Source organism: Lycorma delicatula, chromosome 3, assembly GCF_047948215.1.
Source record: "Lycorma delicatula isolate Av1 chromosome 3, ASM4794821v1, whole genome shotgun sequence".
NCBI lineage: Eukaryota > Metazoa > Arthropoda > Insecta > Hemiptera > Fulgoridae > Lycorma > Lycorma delicatula.
In genome coordinates, this window is record NC_134457.1 from 104675935 (window position 1) to 104701906 (window position 25972).

The 25972-nt window shown below is 29.7% G+C and overlaps 1 protein-coding gene across 3 annotated transcripts; it reads left to right on the top strand.

Moving 5' to 3' along the window:
* LOC142321828 (uncharacterized) lies at positions 1-24558 on the top strand. 3 transcript variants are annotated; one of them, XM_075360271.1, is made up of 8 exons: positions 1-80; positions 2189-2221; positions 8598-8630; positions 11158-11357; positions 13963-14098; positions 15945-16100; positions 21078-21241; positions 24395-24558. In XM_075360271.1, exons 1-8 carry the CDS (start codon positions 29-31, stop codon positions 24524-24526), a joined length of 906 nt encoding a protein of 301 aa, XP_075216386.1. In that variant the 5' UTR covers positions 1-28; the 3' UTR covers positions 24527-24558. The 3 variants fall into 3 exon arrangements, with proteins under 3 accessions (XP_075216386.1, XP_075216388.1, XP_075216387.1); XM_075360273.1 differs by lacking the exon at positions 24395-24558 and adding an exon at positions 22147-22257; XM_075360272.1 differs by lacking the exon at positions 8598-8630 and having other exon boundaries at positions 8-80.
* The last annotated feature ends 1414 nt before the right edge of the window (positions 24559-25972 follow it).

Consider the following 25972-nt stretch of genomic DNA (forward strand, 5'->3'; position numbering starts at 1 on the left):
TAGATGAATTTTTCATTTTCCAAATAAAATGATTTTCTGCTTTGTTGAGTACATAGCACTCATATTACTAATTTCATGGGGTAAGTCTTAAATTTTCATATTTGGATAGTATTAACTTTCTTTCAACAAACACTCTACATTAATAATTTTTGTTAAATTATCATTCACTTGACCTGATTGACGCTTCTCCCTATTTCATTCTATTCTGTACTAATGTTTTTACATTCAAAACACCCATTATACATACCCCAATTATGTGTTTTATACATTCCTCTACATATTTTACCTTGTCCACATTTTTCCATCAACAAATAATTAAACATAGATGTCTTAATGCAATGCCCATGTACTTGTTTAATTTCATTACAAGATTCCATACAATTTTCTATTCTTTTCCTTCAGTTTTCTGATTGCCAATATTTTCCACTATAAAGGAATTCCACCACATAAATATTATCAAGCACGTCTTTCCAATTTTTAGATGTATGATTTGCACAACATATTTCAATATGAATGAAAGTTGCAAAATATATTTCAATTACTTCATACATACTTCAGTTATAGTATTAATAAAACAAACCTTATACATTTCATTGTAAGTGTTTTATTTTCTAATTTTTTTTAATTTCCTTATTCTTCTCTCGGTCACATTTAATTACATTTGTTTTACACATTTATTTTGTTAAAAAATGATATCCTAGTAACTAATCCATGCCATTCATTTATTCTTCTGACTCATTTTTAATGTTTCAAAAAAACAATTTCTCAATAAATCCTAACATCTTTAATATTCTGCTTGAATAGTTACTCCATCCAGATCTGTTAGCTCTTTCTTCTCTCTGTAACAAAGGTTTTCCACTTGTAGATCTGAAACTAATGCTTCTTCGTGTCATTTCTTTAGAGCTTCATCTTATTTCTCTATATCCTAACTGTATATTTCTTGTAATTATCTGTTTCTCTATCCTAATAATCTCTCCTTCAGATTTCCTGATGGCGACTCCAGAATCAGTAGCATATATTAATTTGTTAAATCTTTGTTTGCTATTTTTGACTGTAATTGGTGTCTTTTGGTGCCATATGCTAAATAAATAAATATCTCCTTCATCCAGTAAGTACTCCTTGGCTAATTAATTGCATTTCTTATATCTTAATATCTAACATTAGAATTTAAAAATAATATTTTAATATAAACTAGTTTAATATTCTAATTTTTTTCATGTATGCTGTTAATAATTTCAACATGCATGAACATATGTATTTCATTAAACTGAAAAATATTTGGCTGTAAATATAATTTTGGAACAGTAAATAAATTACAACAGTCAACCACAATCAGAGGCAGTCCCTCTGTGGATTGATAAATACCTTTTTTGCACATCTCCCTTCTTTAAACGATATTTCTTACGTTATTTCTTCTTTCTTAGACAAGTAACATAAATGTTGAATCTGGCGCCCTAGTATCACCATATATTGAATCATGCTGATACACTGTTGTTACATATTAGGCAATCGTTTCTTTAACAGCAATTTTGTGTCCCTGTGAAATTATCCTAGGACTATGTTTCTTAAACAAACAATTTTTTTTTTTTAAATATTCCTAACCAACCTCTACCTATGTAGATAAATATGATAAACTGAAACAAGGATTACATGAAGTCAGAAACATTAATATTAATTTGATCTTACATCTCTGATGAAGAAAGTAAACTGATTCTCCGAGACAGCAGATTTTATGACAGACATTAAAAAGTAGAAAAATTAGTAGAGACATTTTTCCTTCATTTCTTAATTCAGTATTTCATTTTATTTATTTCATAAAAATTTTTTATTTAATGAGCACACTTTTCATAATTAGGCTTTTATTTTATAAAACTGAGTGTTTGTTATTGCTGAAACATACCAATTACTAGTATTTAAAAATTTTATGATAATGATGGTAGTAATTATAGTTAATCATATCTAACTTTCTCACAGATGGGTTAATGACTGCACATTAATGTGTTTCTGCCATAAATTAATTTACTGTGTTTCAAACTCTTAGTTAATTTGCTTTTAATACATTATTTTATACCATATATACTTTAAATACTATGTATTCTTTTGCTTTATTAAAATTTTGTTTCTCTTTTATTAGTCTGTGCAATAGTCTTGTATTTAGAAGTTTCTAAAGTGATATTCTAAATTTCAGAAATTGATTCCAGCTATGCATTTGGATTATTCGGTAAGTAACTTCTGACACTTTTTTTTGTGTACTGCTTAGAATAATCTCTTTTATAATATATCTATCTTCATTTTATGAAAGTTAAAGAAATATAAATTTTCTAAATTTTAATATACTTATCTATGACAAAGAATTAAAAATTTTCCAACAAGTTTATTCCCTTGCTCTTTGGTAAACATGTGTTTTTTTTATTTACTTGCGTAGGTTAAAATTCTAGAAAAAAAATTTGAAGACAGTGATTAATTAACCTTCTCCATCATACTGGCATATGATAAAAAGTGGGAGACTGTGTATTTATTAATTCAGTATTGCTCACATGTCTAACAGAATAAAAATAATATAATAGATTTTAGTAATAATTATCAGGTGAGAGATCTTTAACTACATACACAAGATCAAGAACAAGGATTTCATTGAATAGTTTGCATCCTAGACAAAATAGATGTAAAAATATCTAGTTGTCAAACTTGTTACTCGTTTTATTCATTTGACTGAATTTGACGCTGTTCTAAATCTTTCCACTAATTTTTTTTTTTGTTGGTTGTTTGTGGGCAAAAAACGCCTGGGCGTTATCATCGCTCGGTAGTTATTATTAAAAGGGTAATATAACTCCAAAATAATAAGCTATACAAGGTGTAAATGTAATATTAATCATATAATAAAAATCTACTAAAACAAGCCAAGGCAAAATAAAACCCAAAACTAATATCACAGACAAAGTTGATAAAATATTAAAGATAAAATAATAGAATAAAGAAAGTATAAAAACTTACCTAACTCTGATGGGTTGTGCAAAAATCCCCACCCTGGATAGTAAAATTAAACTAAAAAATCAAATCGAAAATAAAGGTTAAAAATTATTAAAAAACTCTCCTTACAGAAAAACATATATAAGTATATTAAATCCTTTGCAGTAACCCAGTACTATGCAAAAAGAGAAACATTCACTCCAAAACCCTTCCATCCTTGCCCAAGACATCACGAATGCTGCTGGGTATATTAAACTGACGACGCAACGTCCCATAACATACGCAGTCCACGAGAATGTGGTGCACAGTCATGCGGCAGTTGCATCGTGTGCACAGGGGTGGGTCTCCTCCTGACATTAGATATTCGTGTGTGATCCTCATATGCCCCAACCGTAACCGGCAGAGAACCACTTCCTCACGACGAGAGTTCCTGCAAGAAGAGCCCCACGGCAACACTGAGTCTTTGCTATCAAAAAGCAAACCCAGAAACCTGTAAGTAGAGACAGCAATAAGCTCCCTGTTCAGAAAAACCCGCGGATTAGAAGGGTTCCGTAGCCGAGAAAAGACTACACATTTCGCTCTTGTGTGGTGAAAATGTGAAACCAGTAGTCCCTGACCATGCCTCAAGGCGAAATATAGTGTTCTGCATCAGCCGCTCCGCAGTGGGTGTAGAGCGGCTCGCAACGTAAATAACAAAATCATAAACGAAAAGACAAGAGACAGGAGCCTGTACACAATTGGTAATGCTGTTTATGGCCACAGAAAACAAGGTGGCACTAAATACATTACCTTGCGGTACCCCATTTTCTGAGACGACACTGTCTGAAAGGACACTTTGGGAGAAGGGACTTTTGTACGGACCACACTGCTGGGTTCAGTTGTTGCAACGCAGGAATTTCACTCATACTTGTCAGCCCGGAAATAGTGGCCGTAAGCGAAGAAAGCTGATCAGAAAGCATCTGAACGAGTTTCTTAAGTTCCGTGCAGGATCCGCACTGCGGAGTATGAACAGGTGAAGCAGTCTGTTTTGACGCAGCAGTGGCGAAGGACACATCAGGTTGAACGAGGTTCCGTGAGTTAACTATCTTCCTACACTCCCTGCGTGCAGCCAGGAAAGATAGTTTCTGCTCGGTACAGATCTTGAGAATCGCCTTCTCTTCCTTAAAGGTTGGGCAATCTCGGGAGCGAGCCGTATGCGAACCATTGCAGTTCGCACATTTTTCTCTTTCCTCGCAGTTAGCGTCACTGTGGCCTTCGGTAGCACATCGAGCACAGACCTCCGACCTCGAGCAAGATGTTGTAGTGTGACCGTACTTTTGGCACCTGAAACACCGCCGTGGGTTGGGAATGAACTGGCGCACCCGAACGGAGAGGTAACCCACTCTAATCCTCTCTGGAGGAACAGGAAGACTGAACGTCAGTATAAGGGACGGCGTCGGTTCTTCTGTCCCGTTTTGCCGTTTCATCATACGTTTCACCTCTACAACACCTTGAGTACTAAGTTCATCAGCAATTTCCCTCAAATTCATTTCTGGAAGGTCACGACAAAAATCACTCCTCGGCTGGTATTCAGGGTCTTGTGGCATGAGGTACTTACGATTACGCCGCCCATATTGGTCAGACGTAACAAAGATCGACTCTGCTCGTCGTTATATGTCTCTACCAGTATTAACCCGTCACGCAATTTTTTAATGTTCTTCGGAGAACCAATACATCCCGTGATGCATTTATTAATCAAGAAAGGTGAGACATTTTGAAGGGAGCCACCCTCCTGATTATTCTTAACAACAACGAAGCGAACATTCTTGCACCTAACACCACTTGTATTGACTGTAGCAAAACTATCCTCGTCAGACGAAGCTGACCGATGCCTTTTCACCAGACTTAAAGTAGTGGTTTTTTCAGATGGACCACCGACCATCATAGAATTGGTTGTAGGAACTGAAATTTTGGTCTCACGAGAACCGGCGATAAAATAGACCACTCCAGCAGAGCGCAGTGGTCTAGAGCTAAATACAACTGGGTTTGCTGTGGTGCCCAAAGGACATCGTTCGAGACTCACTATGTAGAGCCATTCACCCATCGGCACGATAGTTCCCACCTTGGGTTACAGTTGCATTTCATAAGATGTCGCAACACCACCAAGTGTAAGTGAAAGAGAAAACTGTGTCGGATGTTGATGTGTAGTCGAGTAAATGTATATGTTGTAATTCATGTAGTGAACCTGGTGTAGTATACGTGTATAGTGAAAGGTATTCTGCAGCTAAGTGTGTAGTGGAAAGAAAAGCTGCAGAGGCTAGGCTCGTAGGGACGCCAACCCCCAAAGTCTTAAAGAATAAGTAATTTTTATTGACTGTATACTTAATTTTAAGAAATAGAAATTTTTACTGCTCTGTATATAATAATAACAAAATAATAAACTAAATAGTATTATCACATTAGAAGTATATGTTATATTAAAATCAGTAAATAGTAAAAATTAGAATGCTAATTTTTGTGGGGAAATTTGTTAATGAATAAATATGTAGTTTTTAGACATTAAAAAAAATATCTTGCTTACAAATTAATGTTGAATGCTATAATTATGTACTGAATCTCTATATAAAATGATAATTTCTTGGACCATTAGATTCCATTATACTGCTCTAATTTTAAAGTACATGTCTAAAGAACTCTAAAAGTAATTCTGATTTAAATTTTTTATCATTAATTTAGCAAGTTATTAAAGTATACATAAAAGAAAGTTTGTTTTCATGCAAACTGATTCAAATTTAAATAAAACATAAGAGTTTAAATTTTTACAGCTTCATTAAAAATTAATGAAGACTATATGTAATAAAAAGTAGCTTGAGAAAGTAAAGTTTCTAATCAGTTGTATTACAGGTCATCTGGATTGCTAAAAGTGCTAGTAAAGCACGTGCACTTTTGCTGATTGTCTATATGCTTCTCTGGACACAATCTTCTGTACATTGCATATAATATTAAAAATATACTACAAAAACAATGGTAATGCATTACTGCATTTACATGTTTCTAATCAAATATAGTACAAGGGTTTATTATGATTATTGTGTGGCTGTTGCAAAAAAAAGCAGCATTAAGTTTTTCAAAGAACTTCCAATAAAAAACATACAAAATGACAATAAGTTTTACTATAGAAATTCTAAATAAATTTGGAAATTACTTTTTTGATAGTTTATTTATTTATTATGCATTATATATAGGGATACTTTGAAAAATTATTTTACTAGCACTGAAAGCCTCCACCCTAAAAATTTCAAGCACCCAGTTTAGCAATTTGCATTAGCTTTTGTATTGTTACAGTGTTGTATTTTTGTTCTCTATGTTTTTTTCCAGAAAAAGTATAATGTATTTTGTGACATGCCGAACTGAAGTCAATAATTTTAGATAAACATGCATATGAAAAGGATCCACCATATAAAAACAATGTACAATGCTGATTCAATTAGTTCAAAGAAATAGGCTTTGATACAGTAATCGTCTAGAAGGCCATCAGCATCAGAAGAAAGTGTTGCATGAATTAGATGATCTGCCTTTAAATGTTCTAATTCAACATTCATGGAAGACTTGAGTAACAAATTTAAAAAAAAAATTATTTATAGAGTTCTACATAAAAGGTTGCAGTTGTGTGTGTATGTATATATATATATATAAAGTTCAGCTACATCAAGAATAAACCCATTTGATCCAGAAAAATGTTTCAAATGCAGTGTTGAAAATTCTAGACAAAATTAGCGAAAACTAATAATTTTTCTGGATAAAGCTACGTTTCAACTTTATGGATGTGTTAAAGTTCATGTTAGTATGATTTAATGAAAAATCTTTTAATCAGATATTTTTTCTTTGCTGAAAATACTGTAAATTAAAATATTTATCTTTATGTGTTAAATGACTATTGCTTTCATGTACATCAGTTCATTTTCATTAGCTCAGTAATGTACACCAAATTTTTTTCAACAAAATGGTCCACCAGGCTAAATAAAAAAATTGGTTTCTATGAAAATTTAGTATTTTGATTTGCATTGGTGTAAGATTGCATTTGTTTAGTGTTCTTGTAGACCAGTATTCTATTAAGCTGTTCTATGTTTCCTTTTAAAAATAACCATGCCTCATTGACTGTTATTAAAAACAATGATTTCAATTTAATTACTCAATTAATACCCTTATGAAACTTATTAAAATGAAAGATTTAAATTTGGATAATTTAAATCTTTTAAAGTTAGATTTTTCTAATTCTTTAAAAATTGTATTTAGTATAAGCAAAATGAATACACTTTTGTGGGCTTGGCAAATTGATGTTTCAAGAGTAGAGGAAACAGCTTTAACCTTCCATTTCCCTAATAGGCCTGGCACATTAATTTTGCTGTTATAAGTATAAAATAGTTATACTATTTTTAGGTGACTTGTTTGTTCTGTAAGATTGCCTTCAACTACTGCAAATTATGGATATAATAAATAAACAGCTTATGAACATATTAAAATTTATTGTGTAGGGATTTAATTTTAGAATTTATTTTTTTAATAGTTCCCACCGAGACTGAAGATGCACTAATTTCGTTAAAAATAAAGCCTAAACATGAATAAGATTTTTAAAAGAAATCAGAAAATTACTTTCATTAGTAATGATATAATAATATGACAATTTAAAGATTTTTGAATACATATTATGTAATCAAACTTAGGTTAAGATAAGATTCATTATCTCAGGCTTCGTAATTCAAAAAGAGCTAAAGGTTTCATCATTCTGTAATTTTATCCAAATCATGCCATTCAACTGTCTCTCCAATTAATGAATAAAAAATATAAACATGTGTTCAATTAATGAATTTAATTATAAATTTTTTATTTAGATGGAACGCTGCAAAACACACTTGAAATTTTATTTCTTTTGTTATCAATAAAATATGATTTATAATTCACTTACTATCTCCTCAAAAGACAAAACACTAATTAAATTTGATTACTTATAACTTTTTAAATATAATACACAGTATAACATTTATAAATATGCAAGATGAAGCAATATTTTATTTCAGTACTCCCTATCTCAGTTTACCTGCATCTTCAAATATAATTTTTTATTAAGTCATTGCATGATGTAACAGAAAAAATTATTAAATAAGGTGAATTGAAATCTTGCTGTTGCAAGGGGATATGCTTCCTACTTCATTGAAGAAATTCACATTACCTGTATCTAAATTTTTACACGTAAAATTTATATTCTTTTCCATTATTTTCCAAATATCTGGATGATTAATTTGTAACATGTGATTTTTAATGTGGAAAACTAATTTGTCTCTTCTAGTGTTTGTAGTTGAGGAATGAAAAGTTAGAAATTTAAGATGTTAGATTTTTGTCGTAACATTTCAAAAAGGCAGGAAGGAATTTTGTTGCTTAATTCTCCACTGTGTTTTCACATGGCATAGTAAATTTTTATTGTTTTTTTTTTTTTACATTCATACTTTAAAACTAATTTGATTATTGTTAATCTTCATTTTTATGTCTTATCATTTCATATCTTTAGCTGACTGAGAATTAAAAGTAATCAAATAAATTGATTTAGTAAAATATTAATGATATAATTGTCTTATTTTAATGATTTCTAGGTGGGCCAAGCACTAAATGGACTGGCTTCTTAGGTAAGAGTTATTATTATTTATTTGTATTAATCAATAATGTAGCCAAAAATATAGCATAAAGCATGGACCCACTTATTAACTGTAAGATACATTTTAGACATAGTTACACCCTGTTCATATAAAAAATGATAAATAGTAAATTAATTTTAAAAATATAACAGTAAAAGTTTAATGCTGTACCTTTGTATATTGTGCTATTACGTGTGTGTGTGTTTTTTTTTTTTCACCTGATAATTGATAAGACACCCTGATTTTCAATAATAAATAATTTAATTTACATTTCTAAGACACTAACTGGAAAATTCAAATTTTTGTATTATCAGAATTCCAGATTAATATTATACGAGGGTTATTTTTTTTTTCAAGGTCCGATTGGTCGTGAAATAAAAGCCGGTGGAAAAATCAGATGAACCTTTGTGGATATGTGTTGCACAGTGTTTCTAGTATGGCCTTCAATCATGCCGCATCACTTCGTTTAGTTCTGAATGTGCAGCTAGCACGTAAACATGTCTACAGCAATAGCTTCTCCCACCAAGTGTGAAGTGCGTGCGGTAATTCGATTTCTTCAGGCTGAGGGATGTAATGCAGCTGAAATTCATCGACGAATAAGTAATGAGTATGGTGAAACTTCAATGAGTGACAGCAAAGTGTGACAATGATGCAGGAACTTTAAAGCAGGATGCACTCGTTGAGCGAGTGGATGAGGCAATTCAAGAAAATCGTTGGTTCACAATTTCTGTATTGAGTGATTCGTTTCCTGAAATTTCAAGGTCAGCTCTCTACACCATTGTGAGTGAGAGACTTCAGTACCGCAAACTGTGTGCAAGATGGGTTCTCTAAGATGCTGTCCAACCATCACAAAACATTGAGAATGGACGCCTCCCTAACGTTTCTCCAGCGCTACCACAATGAAGGAGACTTTTTGAACAAAATTGTCACAGGGGACGAGACATGGGTCCATTTCGAAACTGAAGAAACAAAAGAACAATCCAAACAGTGGATGCATTCTCATTCTCCCAATAAACCAAAGAAATTCAAGCGAACCTTCTCCAACAGAAAGTGTATGGCTATTGTGTTCTGGGACCGAAATGGAGTTCTCTTGGTGGAATTCATGGAACGTGGCACGACCATCACTGTAGCCTCATACTGCAGTGATTCTTCAACGTCTACTAAGGGCAATTCAGAATAAGCGGAGAGGAATGTTGTCATCAGGCATTGTCTTTCACCATGACAATGCTCGGCTGCACACTGCAGCTGTAACAAAGAAGCTCCTGCAGCGTTTTCATTGAGAAGTGTTTGATCACCCACCGTACAGCCCAGACTTGGCTGCATCCGATTTTCACCTCTTTGCTCACATGAAACGCTGGCTAGGAGGACAACAGTTTGGCGCAGACATCGAGCTGCAAACCAGCGTAGAAACATGGCTAAAATCAGAGGCAGCTCCGTTCTGTGATAAGGGTATTGGAAAGTTGGTATCACACTAAGACAAATGTCTAAATCAGAGTGGCAACTATGTAGAGAAATAGCGTAACTATGTAAGTACTTGTTACAAATAAAAAATTTTTTATTTTCACTGTTGTTTTAATTACGTGAGCGATCGGACCTTGAAAAAAAATAACTCTCATAGCATTATATGCCTTGGAATACTATTTGTTGTTGTATAAAGTATGTAATACTGTATGTTCAAAAAAGTATATTATTAAAAAAATTTAGTAATTAAAATAAAGACAATCTTTAACAGTTACTATTTTATAAATTAATTTTGGTAGTGCTCTATTTTTTGCAATTATTACGAACAAAGATTTGATTTTTCAATAAGATTCCATCTTTTATTCACAAAAATTAAAAATGAACAACATATCAACAGCTTGTAGAAAGAAAAGGTTGAAACTGTTAGAAAATTGATAACATAAGGTTGGTATGCATTTAACATAATTCAAAAGAATTTTTATTTGAATATTATAAGCCACTTTATGATTATAAAATATAATTGGACTATTGAACTAATTCCTTATGCTATCATATTTATACTTGGTTGCGTGCTTACGGTAATAGATTTAGTTATTTATGTAATATCAATTCCACCACTCTTTTTTATTTCAGTCAAAGATATTATTTATGTTATAAATACAAATTGAGATGATTTATAATACATTTATTCTCATCTTAAGAATGTCTTCATTTAAGAATTAACTTGTGTGAAAAAAAATTGCAAGCCCAAGATATTATAAAGAATTTTATTTAGTACTGCTATTTGTTTGTTGTTCAAGATCTGCTTGACTAATTAATCAATGCCTAAATAAATATCATATGGATGCTAAGTGGTAGTAAAGCACACCTTAATTTTAACAACTACCATTATCATCAGGCGTGTAATTTAGTGAAAAGTAAATATTTTTTTGATTCTGGAGAATATGACATCGTCCACTAAATTAGTTAATTTTTATGGTTATTAATTACTCATTCACATTGATTTATTTTTTTGTTGGAATTAATTATTAATTTTATAACTAACTTCTTTGTTTAGGTAGATTTCCTACAGATACCATCCATGGATTTTACAAAATGCCATTTAATGTAATTGAGGCCTTGACAAGTAATCCACAATATTTTAATACTGAAGTAACTCATCCAGAATTTGATTTAAAGATATTCTGTTTTCATAATGATCCACATGTTTGTCCTATGTTTGATAAGAATAATAATGTTGCTGGCCTTAGGATATCTGTAAGTATTTTATAAAACTTTAGATCTTTTTTTTTTTTATTATTTAAAGTTGTAGCAAAAAATTAAAATCAACATATGTTCAAAAACAATTTGTTTCGGGATACATCAGTAAAAAATTTAGCCATGGGTTTTATTTGTGAAGGAAAATAATCCTACAATAAAATTAAAAATTCTTGAGGCAAATTACAGGACAAAAAATTAATGGATTATATGATTCTTGGACCTTGAAAAATATTTTCAGATTTTCATTTCTTGAAAAATGTTGAAGAATGGTGTTGTCAGTAGTTAGAGAAAAAATTGTAAAGATCAACAAATTGGAGCCAGGAAACATACCTCTTTAGGTTTGTCAAAAATTAATTTGGTTAAATTGTCAATAAACAAATAAAACTTCATAGAGAATTTAATTCTGTTAAAATGTATACTAATAAAGGCAATAAAAAGATTACAGCCTTAAGAGTGGTTCTACAAAAAATTTTATAAATTTGAAAAATTAAAAACAATTGTTTTTAATACAGTAAAACCTGAACCTCCAGAAGAAAACCTGAGACAGTACCACTCGCACCACGTAGGCTGGCATTGTACTTAAAACCAAAAAAAAATCCTCACTGAATTTTTCTGATATATGTTCGATATCGTCAAAACAATAGGAAATATAGTTCTGGGACCTGGTTTTTCCAATTTTTCATGTTGGTGTACATAAGGTACCTTCAATTTTAATCCTTATATAACATCTTAAAAATTTCAGTATGACTTTATTTCACTGAGGGAACTAAGCTCCTGGCAAAATTTTTCGCTAGCCATAACTTGATAACAAAGCAGCTTTCAGACATATGTTTGTGTGAACCTTTTTCCTTCTTTCAAGCTCTAGAATCAGTTCCCAAATTATTTCCTTTTTCTCCTGAATCACTATGTATATGTATATATATATATATATATATGTGTGTGTGTGTGCATATATATATATATATATTTGTATATATTGTTAAAAAGTTAACTAATATATAAAATTTAAATTCACAAACTGACAACTTTTAAAGGTCTTTAGAATAATTTTTATTAGACCTATGCTGGATTAGAAAATGGCAATGAAATTCATTTCATTGTTTTTTGGTCATCCTCATTATCCAGAAATACTTTAGCTCAATTGTTAGGTACACTAGCTGTAGTTCTCAGAAAGCTGATCCACCTTCACAAAGATTTTCTTAAATTAGAAGATTTATCAAATTAAATTAGAAATATCAAAGAAATATTCTATATTAGAAATATATATCTGGAGATTTTTAAAGATCTAAATACAGTCATTTCTTTACTGTTTGAAACTAGCATTGAGGTTGGTGACATAAGATGTGTGTTTTTAATGTACTATTATTTTTAAAATGATGTTCAGAAACTAAAACTAATTAATTTTTTTTTATTAATTTCTGTAAGATCATTTCTTTTTTTGTAATCTTCAATGCTGTTAAATTTAACACATAAAAAAATTACTATTTTAACAAGACAATAAAGCAAAACTAAACTTAAACTAAAACTAAAAAATGCTGGGTTTCTTTTTGTGTTACAATATGTATGATATTATTATCTTGAGTAACGCATTCCTTCCAATTAAGAAGAAAATATGAGAAATAATAATGAAAGGAGTCCAGAAGGGATCCTTTCTCAGGCTAACAGATCTATTTAACAATTGTTCTTTGTAATACAGTCAATGGCACCCCTCTGACAGCTGTTATTTGATGAGAAGGATTAGGCACAACCAGAATAGGAATTTTTCAGAAAAATGTAAGGAATGATGAGAATTCTCATACTTCAGTAGGGTATATAAACACTGCTCGGATCATGTGGTATGGTCAGTGTGAAGCGAGTTTAAGCGTAGTGCTACAGATTGTGTTTTATGTGATTATAAGACAGTATTATCAGTCAATGTGTAGTAACAACGTGTAGCTTGATGTCACAAGCATTCCAGTGTGAACAGGGGTGAATTCAGCAAGTTTTTCATGAATTATTGGTAGACAATAAGTGGAAGTGATGAAGTATTAAATTCCTTTATATCATTTTTATCATTCCTATAAAGGAAGATCACTTTAAGGAAGAAGTTAGGGTAGAGGTATTGTAGACAGGAAAGGTATTTGTAGTGAATGGAATTGTATGAACCTTAGACTGGATTAATCTTATCTGGTTGTTAATGCAATACTAGCTGTTTAAAAGTGTTAATACTAATGGTCATCTTTAGTCAGGTAAACTCAATTCTGATTTTTATGATTTAACTACCTTAAATCCTGTCATTTGAAATACTATTTTGTATGTAATTTATTCACATTTATTATTATTATCATTGGCATTATTATTATTATCGATTGTCTTATTTTCTATGTTCTTAAGCTGATAAATTGTATTTATGTAAAAATTTGCTTGTTAGTCTCTCAATATCCTGATCATGCCGCAAACACATCAAAATACCCATCCAGATGTATAAAAAATATGTCAAAATGGTTAAAAGTTGAATTCTATAATATAAACTAAGGTCTAATGGTCATAAAAAGTTAATTATTTAGAAGCATTTTGTTACCTTCAGTGATTATTTTTTCTTGTTATTCAATTTATGTTTTAGCACTTAAAGCATGAAGTGGCTGAAGATGATAATCTGTCACAATTTCCATACAAATATGATGAAATCCCAATTTATACTTCTATGAATTTTCTCGGAAAAGATGTATGGTATGCAGATTTCTTGTTCGCATATCCAGGTATTTATAACCTTTTTTTTGTGGTTATTTCATTTTTATTCATTTCTTTTTTATTTGTAAATATTGTTAAATGATATAGTGGGTACAGGTAGTAAAAGGTTTTTAAAGAATTTTATCTTTTATAAATCGATTCTATACTGCAAAGCTTATAACTTCCAACATAGATTTACCACCTCTGAATAGCAGTGGTTTACTCTTCTAATATTTTATTTTACAATTTATGAATTTTTTTACTTTTAGTTATGAATGTAATGTCATTTATATCTAGAACCATAAATTATATTTTTTTAAGTATTTATTAGTCCTTTGCTTCAAACTTAGCTGTACTTCCTAAACTTGTACAGCTCTTACAGCTTATAATTTAGCTGTTATGGCTGACATAATTTGTTTTATGAGTTAGGTAGATATATTTTTAAAATATGACTGAAAAATGTATGAGGTATAAATTGTGTCTGTTCAAATTGTATATAGTTGTGTGCTTGTGTATTTCATATATTTAAGCATGTTAAAAACATAGTCTATCTTTAGGTGTTTGTAAAATATCAATATTATTGATAATGTTGGCATGCAATATTATAACTACATTTTATTTTACTGATCAGAACAAAAGATTTATTTATATGTTAATAAATTACCCTGAATTAATTTATTAATATTACTCCTAGCTAGTTAAAGTAAACGATGTGATGATCCACTCAAGAGCTTTGTAGTCATTCTTAATGTAAATTGTAGAATCATTAGCAATAAGAACAACCTTGATATTCTACACAGATATAAAAAAATGCATGTCATTCTTACACATTCAATTAACTATTAGTTACACCTTCTTGAATATTGAGTAGTATTGGTATAGCAAGACAAAGTTGCAATTCACAATAAGATAAAGGGAAAAAATAACAATTGTGATTATGATAATTGCCATTTCAAACCATAAGCAATTTCCTAATTTAGATGTTTTATAAAAAAAACCAGATATTTATAAGAATATAAATTTGGTTTTACAAAACTATTACACACACACACGCACACATTTAAATTTTATAAAATAAACCACCTAGGGCCATCTATAATATTGAGATAAGACATATTTTATCATAATTTTTCATGAAAATACTTTTAATATCTCGGATCCTTCATGATCAAAATAATTCCATTATTGCATAATAAAAATCTAAAAATAAAAATACTAAAATAATGAAAATTGCATATTAATTTTATAATGTTTTTAATTATAAAATTAAATGTTGTTAATAAAGTTAAATATTATAAAATAAAATTTATAATATTTTTAATGATAAAATTAGTATGCAATTTTCATTATTTTAGTATTTTTATTATGCAATAACAGAATTATTTCAGTCATGACTGATGATGCGAGATCCTGTACCAAAGTACTTTGATGAAAAATTAAGGTAAGATAGTCTTTTCTCAGTATTCTGTACTAGGTTGTTTATTTAATATAATTTAACAGTACAGAGGAATAATATAAATTTTAAACAGATTTATTTCAGTAAAGTAATATAATTTGTATGTACATACAAAAATATAACAAGGTTTTCCTTAATCTATCCAGCCAAATGCTAGGGCAGTTTCCTTTTTTATCTGTGGAGTATGGACTGGCCTTATTGATGTGATCTAGGCAATGTATTATTATTATGTACTGATTAAATAAAAGATTTATTTATATATTAAATTACCCTGAATTAATTAATATTAGTACAAACCAATCAAAGTAAATAATTTGATGATCCACTCAAGAACATTATTTTTTTTTGCCAAAGTGTTTCTGTTTTTATTTCAGAAATCTTAGTAAATTTAAGCTAGTTATTAATATTTTTCTTTACAGAAAATTTGTTACCAGGAGGCTCAGGCAAAATCAATACAAATTTGGTAGCTGATGGACTGTGGGCTAAATTTGGCAGTAAATGGATTGAAATACCCAAAGATGAATGTGAAATAAGAAAACAGGGTTGGGTGAGACAAGGATTTGTTCCTTGGATGGGTATTGTTATTTTTTACTGTTGCATTATTTTTTTCACTAAAATAAAGAATAAAAATTCATTAAATCTCAAAGTTTTTAAATATTTATAAATATTAACTTATATTACCCAAATTATTTTTAAGAATTGAGAATTTATAAACCTGAAAAATAATAAACTGATTTAAAAGATGTTCTAGAAAAATAGATTTCCTTAGTTTATAATTAAATTTAAACTTTCTAAGTGCGAGTATTAAACTTTGTTAAATATGGTGTTAAATAAAAATATTGCTAAATAATTTTCACTAACTGTCTTAATGACAAAATCTCCAAACAAAAACTTAATTCTCATGTTGTGTTTGATTAGCTTCATTGTAAAATGTCTGTTACTTAAGACGTTGTCTTTTGTAATTTAGGCTTAATGTCTGTTTGTAATAATGTAAAATATCAAAACATAAATGCAATTAAAAAATGTACCAAGTGCATATTTTAATGTCAATAAAAAATATTTTTAAAGCATTAGTACTGTAAAATAAATATTTCATTTTCACAAGGTAGCCAAAGGAATAAACTTTAGACTAAGTAGAAGTATTAAGGTGGAATTTCATTCATGGTAGAAGTATATTAATCCATTTATTTATATTTATTCATAGTATATTTATGAGCCTTTTAATGTGATTGCATTGCCAAATCTAGAAGATATAGAGAAGTTACTCTGAATTGCTTTTTTTTAAAGTCTGCTATGTAGATGATCATGGTAATAAATAGTGATGTGTTGAAAAATTACAGATTGATCAAATTGTTGGTTCCCAGAAAAAAATCAAACTGTTGTTTCCCTTCGTTCCAAACTGTTTTTTCTGCCAATAGTAATACTACATAACACACAATGAATTAGCACAATGAGTTAGCTCATTCTAACAAACGTTAAATTAACTAGAAGATAAAGAGAAAACTTTTTTGCTGAGAAACAGTCATCTGCCCAGTAAACTTTTGTTTTATCAATATTAAATATGGTGTAAGCTATCTGCTAACATTGGAAGTTTAAAAAATCAAATAAATCTTATTCATGAAAATACTTTAATTTTAAAGTACAGAATAATGTCATAAAACTGTCAATATTGTGATAAAATTATTTATGATATTTGCTGCCATCAGAAACATCCTGCAGCCTTCAATCGAATAAGAAAAATATTAAAATCAGATTGTTCTTTTTAAGCACAAAAACAAGCAATTTAGCAATGTAATGAAAAAAAATGAGTCGTGAACATTAACAGAGTAATAATTCAATTTAGTATTTCCCAACAGTTAGTGCAAACAGTTGTTCTTTTTTAACAAACAAAAACAGTTATGTTTTCATTTGCAGAAATAACAGAAATACCCATCTCTAGCAATTAGTGAATGAAAATATCACATGGTGCTGAGAGTTTCTTGCATTTTGGTATGCTTTGTATAATGATGTTCAAAAATACATAAATAATGTACTTTTTAATTTTGAGAATATATTGTATTTGGTTCAGTAAAGAAGTTAACAAGAAACTGTACATTTCTCACTTTCATAAGTTTGCCTGTCAATTTGTATTTATTATTCTTCAGCAACGTTGTGTAGTTTTCAGGTAGTGCGACTTGGTACAAGTTACACATAATCATTATAGTTTTGTCTCAATAATGTTGCTTACAAAACATATAAAACTAATGAAAGTTCTAATTCAAGACTTCATAGTTATTTAAATATTCTTAAAGCTATCTTTATTAAAGTATAAGAGAATCTTAATGAAATATTCATTCTAATTCCAAAAGTTGATCTCCAGTATTTTATCTACTTATTTTTTACATAATATGTGTAAATATTAATTTGTATAATCAGTTCAAAATTATTTTGATCTAAATTCTTTTTCATTACTTTTATTTGTCTATCATTAATGTACAAAGACATTATTGTTTATTAAATTTACATTCAGTTTTATTTTTGTTAATACATATACAAAATTATTTATGTCTAAACTAAATATAAAAATAATGGATAACCCAACTTTTCTATTGTCTATTGCTACAATAATTTAAAAATGTTTTCTTGTTTATTAACTCTTTAAATCTTCATACTGCATTACCATTTTACTTTCCCATCTGTTATAGTATGTAATGAAAGTGAAATTATTGCTATTTTAACAAAAGTGATACATCAAGAAATAAGTACATGTTTTTTTTCAAATCCAGGAGACCGTAAAATTTCAAGATTAGCAGAAGTACCAATTAAAAATCTATTTGTGTTTGTGTGTGCATTTGCATGCATTTTATACATTATATGTTGACTCTTGACATTGATTTCATTAAGTTTGTTAAAAATCCATTGACAAGGTAGGATACAAATGTAATTAGTATCACATCTTAGTATAAGTGTCTGGAAAGTAAATTTTTCCTTTAATTACCTTTTAGTAGAAATAGTATTTGTGGGAAAAAGTTTCAAAATATGCTATCTCCCCCAAAAATCTCAAGTATACTAATTTCAACCAGTGTTTGTTTCACTAATTTTAATGTAATTTAATGATAAACTACACTGGGGAACAAAAATGAATTTTTTTTTGTCTCTGGAAGAAAAATATGTAATTCTGATAGTGTATTTTCTTCTGAATTCAAATATGATATTTGTTTTCCCCCATCACGCAAGGTTTCTGAGAGACAAACATTTATCATTTCAAACATTTTAATACTTTCTGCATTCTTAACTACACAATATTCAAACATTTGATTCATCTAGAAAGTAAGAAATGATGATTTTCTGCTATATTTTGCCTGTGGAGCATCCCTCTTGATGGTCCAACAATAATTGACCAGCATATTAGGATTCCGTTTCCCTTGAAACCTCTTTTCCATAGCTGAAATGTCCTGATGAAAGTGTTCCCTGTGGTCATCGTTCACTGTGCCAGGGTTTTCCGGGAAGAAATCTAGGTGTGAGTGTAGAAAGTGTACTTTTAAGGACTTATTACAACCAAAATTTTTATAAGATCGTTGACAATATGGTAATTTTTCGTGTTTCAATTTCCCAAAAAACTCTGAGTAACATTATTGAATGGTTGCCAAGCTGCTTCCTCCAGTGGATTCAATAGTTCCTCAAACTTTTCATCCTGCATAGTGATCGTATTTGTGGACTTACAAATATTACTTCTTTAATTTTTGCATCACTAATTTTAGGAAACTTCTGTTTTAAGTACATGAAACCAGGAGTATTATCCATGGCCTTGACAAAATTCTTCATCAATCCTAGTTTGATATGTAATGGAGGTATACACATTTTTAGGATTACACAATGGATCATGTTTAATATTTTTCTGTTCAGGAATGAGTGATTTGCGTTTAGGCCATTCTTTTCTGAATGAAACCAATGAAATGGTTTTTTCTGACCATACTATCCCATTCACACAAAAAACAACAGTACTTTATGTAACCAAGCTGCAGATCAAGAATAAGTGCAATTACCTTCAAATCACCACAAGTATTTTATTCATACCCAAAGAAAAAGCTTTATATGCTTATGAAAAGCATATTGAAACTTTTCTAGTATAAATTTAAAATTTTCATATCTTTCTTTCATACTAGCAGTGTACCACTGGTACTGATAGGAATTTATTGCCATTATTCAAAAGCTCAGTTTTAAACTAACTTTAAAGGAATCAATGAACAAGTATCATTCTGTTGGGTTATGTTCATTACAGTGTCTCCATAAGAGAAGAAATGTCAGTGCAAAACATTAAGCCATTTTCTTCAGAAAAATAGTCTTTAAATTCAAAGTGATGATTATGAAAACTTCATATCTTAGTATTCTTTCGAAGAAGATTCTTCCATCCTTTTAGCCGGGAATCAAACATTTCAGACTGTTTTTTTGGATAACTTTAAATCTCGTATGAGATCATTAAGATTTTCTTTAGTCAGTAAACGAGGCTCAGATGTACTGCTTTGTTCAAACGTTTTATCACCAGAATTCGGTTTCTTTTTCTTCCTTACTTCCATCAGACTCTGAGCTGTTTTCATCTAATGTCACATGTTCTGGAGGCTTTGGTATTTGCAATTATTCATACTGTGCAACTGGTCTCATTGCAGATTGCAAGGTAAGGTACACCACTGTATATTTTGATTTTAACATAATCCCTTTAATGTTTTTTAAGCATAAATAATAGTCAGAAGAGTGATTTTTGGGTTCCCTCCACATAATGATAGCAAATTGCATGTGGCTTGTGCCATTTTACCATGCAATGAGAAGCTTAAAACATGATAAAAAACAGATATGTAGGGCCCAGGCCCGTGTTTGGTTCCTGACTTTACACCAAAAAACACTTTTTTACTAATGGAGTAAGGTTTGTTTCGCCTTTGGGAATTAAGCATCACTTCACCACATACATAACAAAAATTGTTAGGATGATTTAAACAAACTCTAGGCATTTTGTAACTAACAAAAAATTAAAAGAAATAAAGTTGTAAATGTGTAATACACAATAATTCAGACACACAAAATATTCACAATGATGTATTTACTGGTTCACTACTATCTCACAGTTGGCATCGTTCTGATGAATATATGCTACACTAGATCACATTTGTACATGTCTATACACATTTGAACGTGCACAATAGTAGCAACACTACCCTTTGAGTTAGCTCATTTGGTTTCATCATATTTACAATGCTCTAGGAGCTTTTACTTGACAATGGACAAATGAACAAAAAAAGTTTTTAATTATTTAAAAAAATTAATATAACAAAAAACTGTAGGTGATGGAAAAATTTTCAATACATATTTGAAAACAGGATAAAAAACTGCATTAAGTACACCTATTAGTACTTGTGAGATGAAAATCATGTTAACCAGTGTTATTAATTTAATGCTAGGAAATTTACATACTAAGCATAATTATCTACTATGAACCCATAAAAATAATGAAAAAAATCATACAAAAGATAAGAAAAATTCATATAGTTTAATAGAAGTCATAATTATTTATATTTCAGGACTTCATTATTCACTTACAAGAAATGAAAATTGTGCTGCATTTGTTCCGTATTTACCCTTTTATGATAAAGGAAAATTAATTGGCTTGTCATTTGCACCTTTTGGAAGATATAATATTGCAGAAAGAAATTGGTTTGAGGATTCTCCTGTTGGCATTACTAAAGTAAGCTATAATGTATGCATATATAATAAGAATATGTCAGATATATTTAATTTAATTATTTTTAATATTAATTTTTTTAATGAAAAATTATAAAAATTTTGTTGACATGGTTCCATTACTATTATAAATTTTCCTAAACTCTTACATTTCAGTACATACTTACTAACATACCAAGTCATTGTTATCTGAGTGCTAAGTGATGATGTAGTTTAATCTTTAAAAATATTTTCAAGAAAAATTAATTAAAACAAATTTATTTTTTTATTATTCTTTTAAAGCTTTTTCTGCAAAAGCTTTAAGTAATCAATACCAATAACAATTAATAAAAAAGATTTAAAAATTGTTTAACCATCCCATAATAATTTGTTTTTAGTAAAATTATATTGTTTGCAGTTTGACATTGATATTGAGACTAACACATGTAAAAATTTCTTGAGTGCAATTTATTATTCTAAAAATATAAAATAAAATAAATAATAATTATTATTATTATTAAAAATATAAATAACATACAAAATAGTAAATCAAACAATAAGAGAAAATTTATTTAGTGACAAATTATAAATACCAAAATATAGTCTGATATACTGAAAACTTTATAATGACTAATAAAATCTAATGTTTAATTAATGAATTCATAATAACAACTTGATGACAATAACTTAATGAATTCATAACAAAATTGTAAAATTGTAGAAAAAGCTACAATTCACTTTCTGCAAATATTATTCACGTTTACCAATTACAAAAAAACTACCCTACACTTTATGAGTGAATAGGATACTGCCACTTTTACTCCTGTTCATAAATAACTCGCTGAACAGTTTATTGTTTTTAACCACTGACTAAAATGGACACTTGTGGCGCTCTCTTCAGTCATTTTTATTAAACACTTACTGTTACAGCTTTTATCACACGCTGCAACAAACTTGAATTTACAAAACTGCTGACTCTGTCTGCTGGTTCCCAGCAGTATTTATACCTCCAAGCCTGCAGAACCAGTACCAACCTGTCTTCTTGATTTTTTAAGGGTAATAATTTTTTATTGTTATGCCTTCTAAATTTTCCTGTAAGTCCTTTTCTAGAAAGAATTCCTTGTTTGCTCCTTCTACATTCTTTCTTCTGGAAGAAACTTATTAGACTGGCCCCATTACAATATTATAATTATATTAGTTCTGAGAAAACAAATAAGTTGAATGATTGGTGTCAACGTTTTTTTGTAAATATGTGACAAAAATTAACAAAGAGAATGAAAAAGTAAATCATTTTCACTTATGCAATGATAATTATTGTAAATCATAACCAGATCATTTAACTATTACAGTAAGCCTTCTCAACAGTTTAGATCCTTACAACAGAAACCTTCAATAATGTGCAGGAAAATCCTAATAGTTATTATTACTAATGTAATAGGAGGCTGGAGGATTTTTTTTTTGTATTAATGATAATTGCATAAAGATGAAATATTCATAAAACTCAATGAACATAAGACTATGGTGAATAATTGTTTTCTATTTCTTTTACTAAACTAATTTCAAGCCCCTTGCCGTAATGAAAATGGAAGTGGATGAGTGTAGATAATTTCCTGCAGAAAACCATCTTCCCAAATCAGCTGATTTGGAAGTCGAGAGTTCCAGCGTTCAAGTCCTAGTAAAGGCAGTTACTTTTATACGGATTTGAATACTAGATTGTTGATACCAGTGTTGTTTGGTGGTTGGGTCTCAATTAACCACACATTTCAGGAATGGTCAGACTGAGACTGTACAAGACTACACTTCATTTACACTCATACATATCATCCTCTAAAGTAAAACCTGAATGGTAATTCCTGGAGGCTAAACAGGAAAAAGAAGAAGAAGAAGAATATCCTGCAGAAGAATCAACCATTTCTTATAGTAGCAGGGTCAAGGAGAAAGATTAATGGTTGTAGGGATTTTATACCAGCAGGCCAAGGAAACGCTACTAGCAGTTAATTACACTATCAAGGAGGAAAAATATCTTGAAATGACATCAAAAAAGAAAACAAAAGGATGGTTATTTTATTTAACAATCAAAAAAGCCACCTAGGTTTGAATATTAAGTAAGATTTTTTCATCTACAGTTTTGGAAGCATAAGCTTTTTTCCAATTATTTCTTAATTATTTTTTGTGTTTGTTTATTGTTACTTAAAAATTTCATGTTTGCCTTGCTAGGTAATTTTGAATTTCAATTTTTTTAGCATCAGTATATTTTGAGAAACATTAAATTTAATTTGTTTACCAATCTATTTGCTAACACAGTCATCAAATTTCATTTTGTACAGTATATTGAATAACAGTACACCATACTGACATTCTTTATACAAATATTTTTTTTTTTTTTATTAAAAGTTTTATTATAACATATATTTACGCTTGAATTAATTTAATAACTTGTACAATAGTAAACTGTAATTTATCAGTCTGATAATTTTACAACAATTCTGTAATGGCAAAATTCATGAAAAATACAAGATGTAATAATCACTTATTCTATGTTATCTCAAAAATTTTGTACTTTTAATGAACATCATCACATAGAATAGAACGTACAAATAAAAATTAATGCAAATAAAATATTTAAATCTGCATACATGGCAAAAATATATTCAGGATTTCATTAAAATAATAGTTAGTCCCCCCCATTCCACAGTATTATTAGAAGGCATAATTTTGTTCAATCACAAGCACTAACTTAAGATATGGTTTTTCAGTTTTAGGATTTAAAGTTTAGGAAGGCAAGTGGTTATGCAGCTGAAAGAAACTATTACACGAAAAATAAATGGAATGATAGTTTTGATTTGTGACAAAGGAAAAAATATTCAGGTTCATTGAACAAAATATTCAAAGTTCATAAGGAAAATTATCCACAATTTTCTATGTATGTAAATGGATTAGCTGCAGTAGAGACTGCATAAAAAATATCACTTTAAAACCAAACCACTTATCAATTTTGCCATTTATTATATTTTTTATTTAGTCAAATAACTGGATACAATTACTCCAGTCGGATTTAGGTTGGAAAGAATTGCCTTAGGTATTAGATTATTTGACCAGACTGATTTCTTATGATGTTGAGTTTAATTTAATTTAATTTTTTTATTTAAAAACATTTTTATGACATACTTTTTTGCAGGCCGTTTTACCAAATGGTGCAGATGTATGCTTGTTGGATTGGTGTCTGAAATATCGTGTTGCCAGTTTTCATTTTTATTTTATAGAAAGTCCAAGACGTATACTTAAGAAACATTCAGCAGAATGTAAATAACTTTATTTATAATAAATATCTTTGATTTCAAATATTTTTTTCTTTTTTCCAGAATTTTTTTTTAGAAAAAAAGACTTCCTTTAACCATCCACTCATGAACAATTATGACATTAAGCATTTATTTTATATTTTTCCTCTCATCATTATATAAAATGATATTACACCTTATTACCATTTCTGGAATTAACTAGTAGCATCATGAATTATTACTACTATTTTTTAATCTCCTCTATCACCATTACAATGATAACTTACTATCCTAGATGGACCAGAATGTTAGTCATCAAGAGAAAGAGAAGAAATATAATGGCAGAACTGCTACACAGATCAATAAATAAGAATTAAAAAATAAACAACAAAGGTTTTAGAGAGATTTACAAGGTCACAAAAATCAGCGTTTTGTTGGGTAATTGAGAATTTACAAGTAGAATAGTAGTTTTTACTTATTGCACATAATTTATTAATTAAAGAATATCATTTTGAATTTGTATAATTTCTTATAAAATTTTGTATATTTCTCAAAATTTTGATTAATAGTTTAGAATTGTAGTGCACTGTGCTATAATGTGTTCATTAACAAGTTTTTTAACACATAAATTCTCCCATTTTTTTCATTCAACATTTTTCAACAATTTTGATTGTGCATTTAATTAACAAATCAACAAAGAAGTAAATTTCAATATACATATATGAAAAAATTCTACATCATATTTCTTGATATATTCTATTGCACCTATTTACCTATATTTATTCCCATCGTAATTGAAGAGTTAAAGTAAAAGTGCTATAGTAGTTGACAGTAGAGAGAGTGGTGGAGTGGCTATATTCATGAAGAATGAGGTGTCAGCTACAAGGATTCAACTAGCCACCCTCATTCCTGCTGTTCCAGTAAAGGTCTCTATCCCCATCAAATTGCATATCTGCAATTTGTATCTCTCACCGAACTCTATGTTGAGTGCTCTAGAAATCTCTAATCTCCTCATGCAAATACCATTACTATCGTTAATAGTAGGAAATTTCAATGCCCACCATATTTCCTGTGGCTCAACGTTCTGCTCCACTCAAGGAAATGTGGTAAACAGAGTGAGACAAGACTTGGACCTTTGTCTACTGATGGATCACACACTTTCTCATCTGGTACTGTATCTAACATCAACCTCTCCGTATGCTCACCGAGTTTACTCCCTCGTGTTAATTGCTCTGTTTGTGATGACTTTCATGGCAGTGATCACAGACAAATTATTATTGGTTTTGGTGTTGACCACGAGGTGAAAAGAAGACCATGGAGATGTATTGTTGAAAAGGCAGATTGGAATGGATACCATAAAGCCTTCCAATCACATTATGATGATGGTGCAGACATCCTTGACCAACTTTCCTCTTTTACGTCCATGATACAGGAGAATGCTAACAAATATATTCCACAAACATCAGGTAATCCTGGAC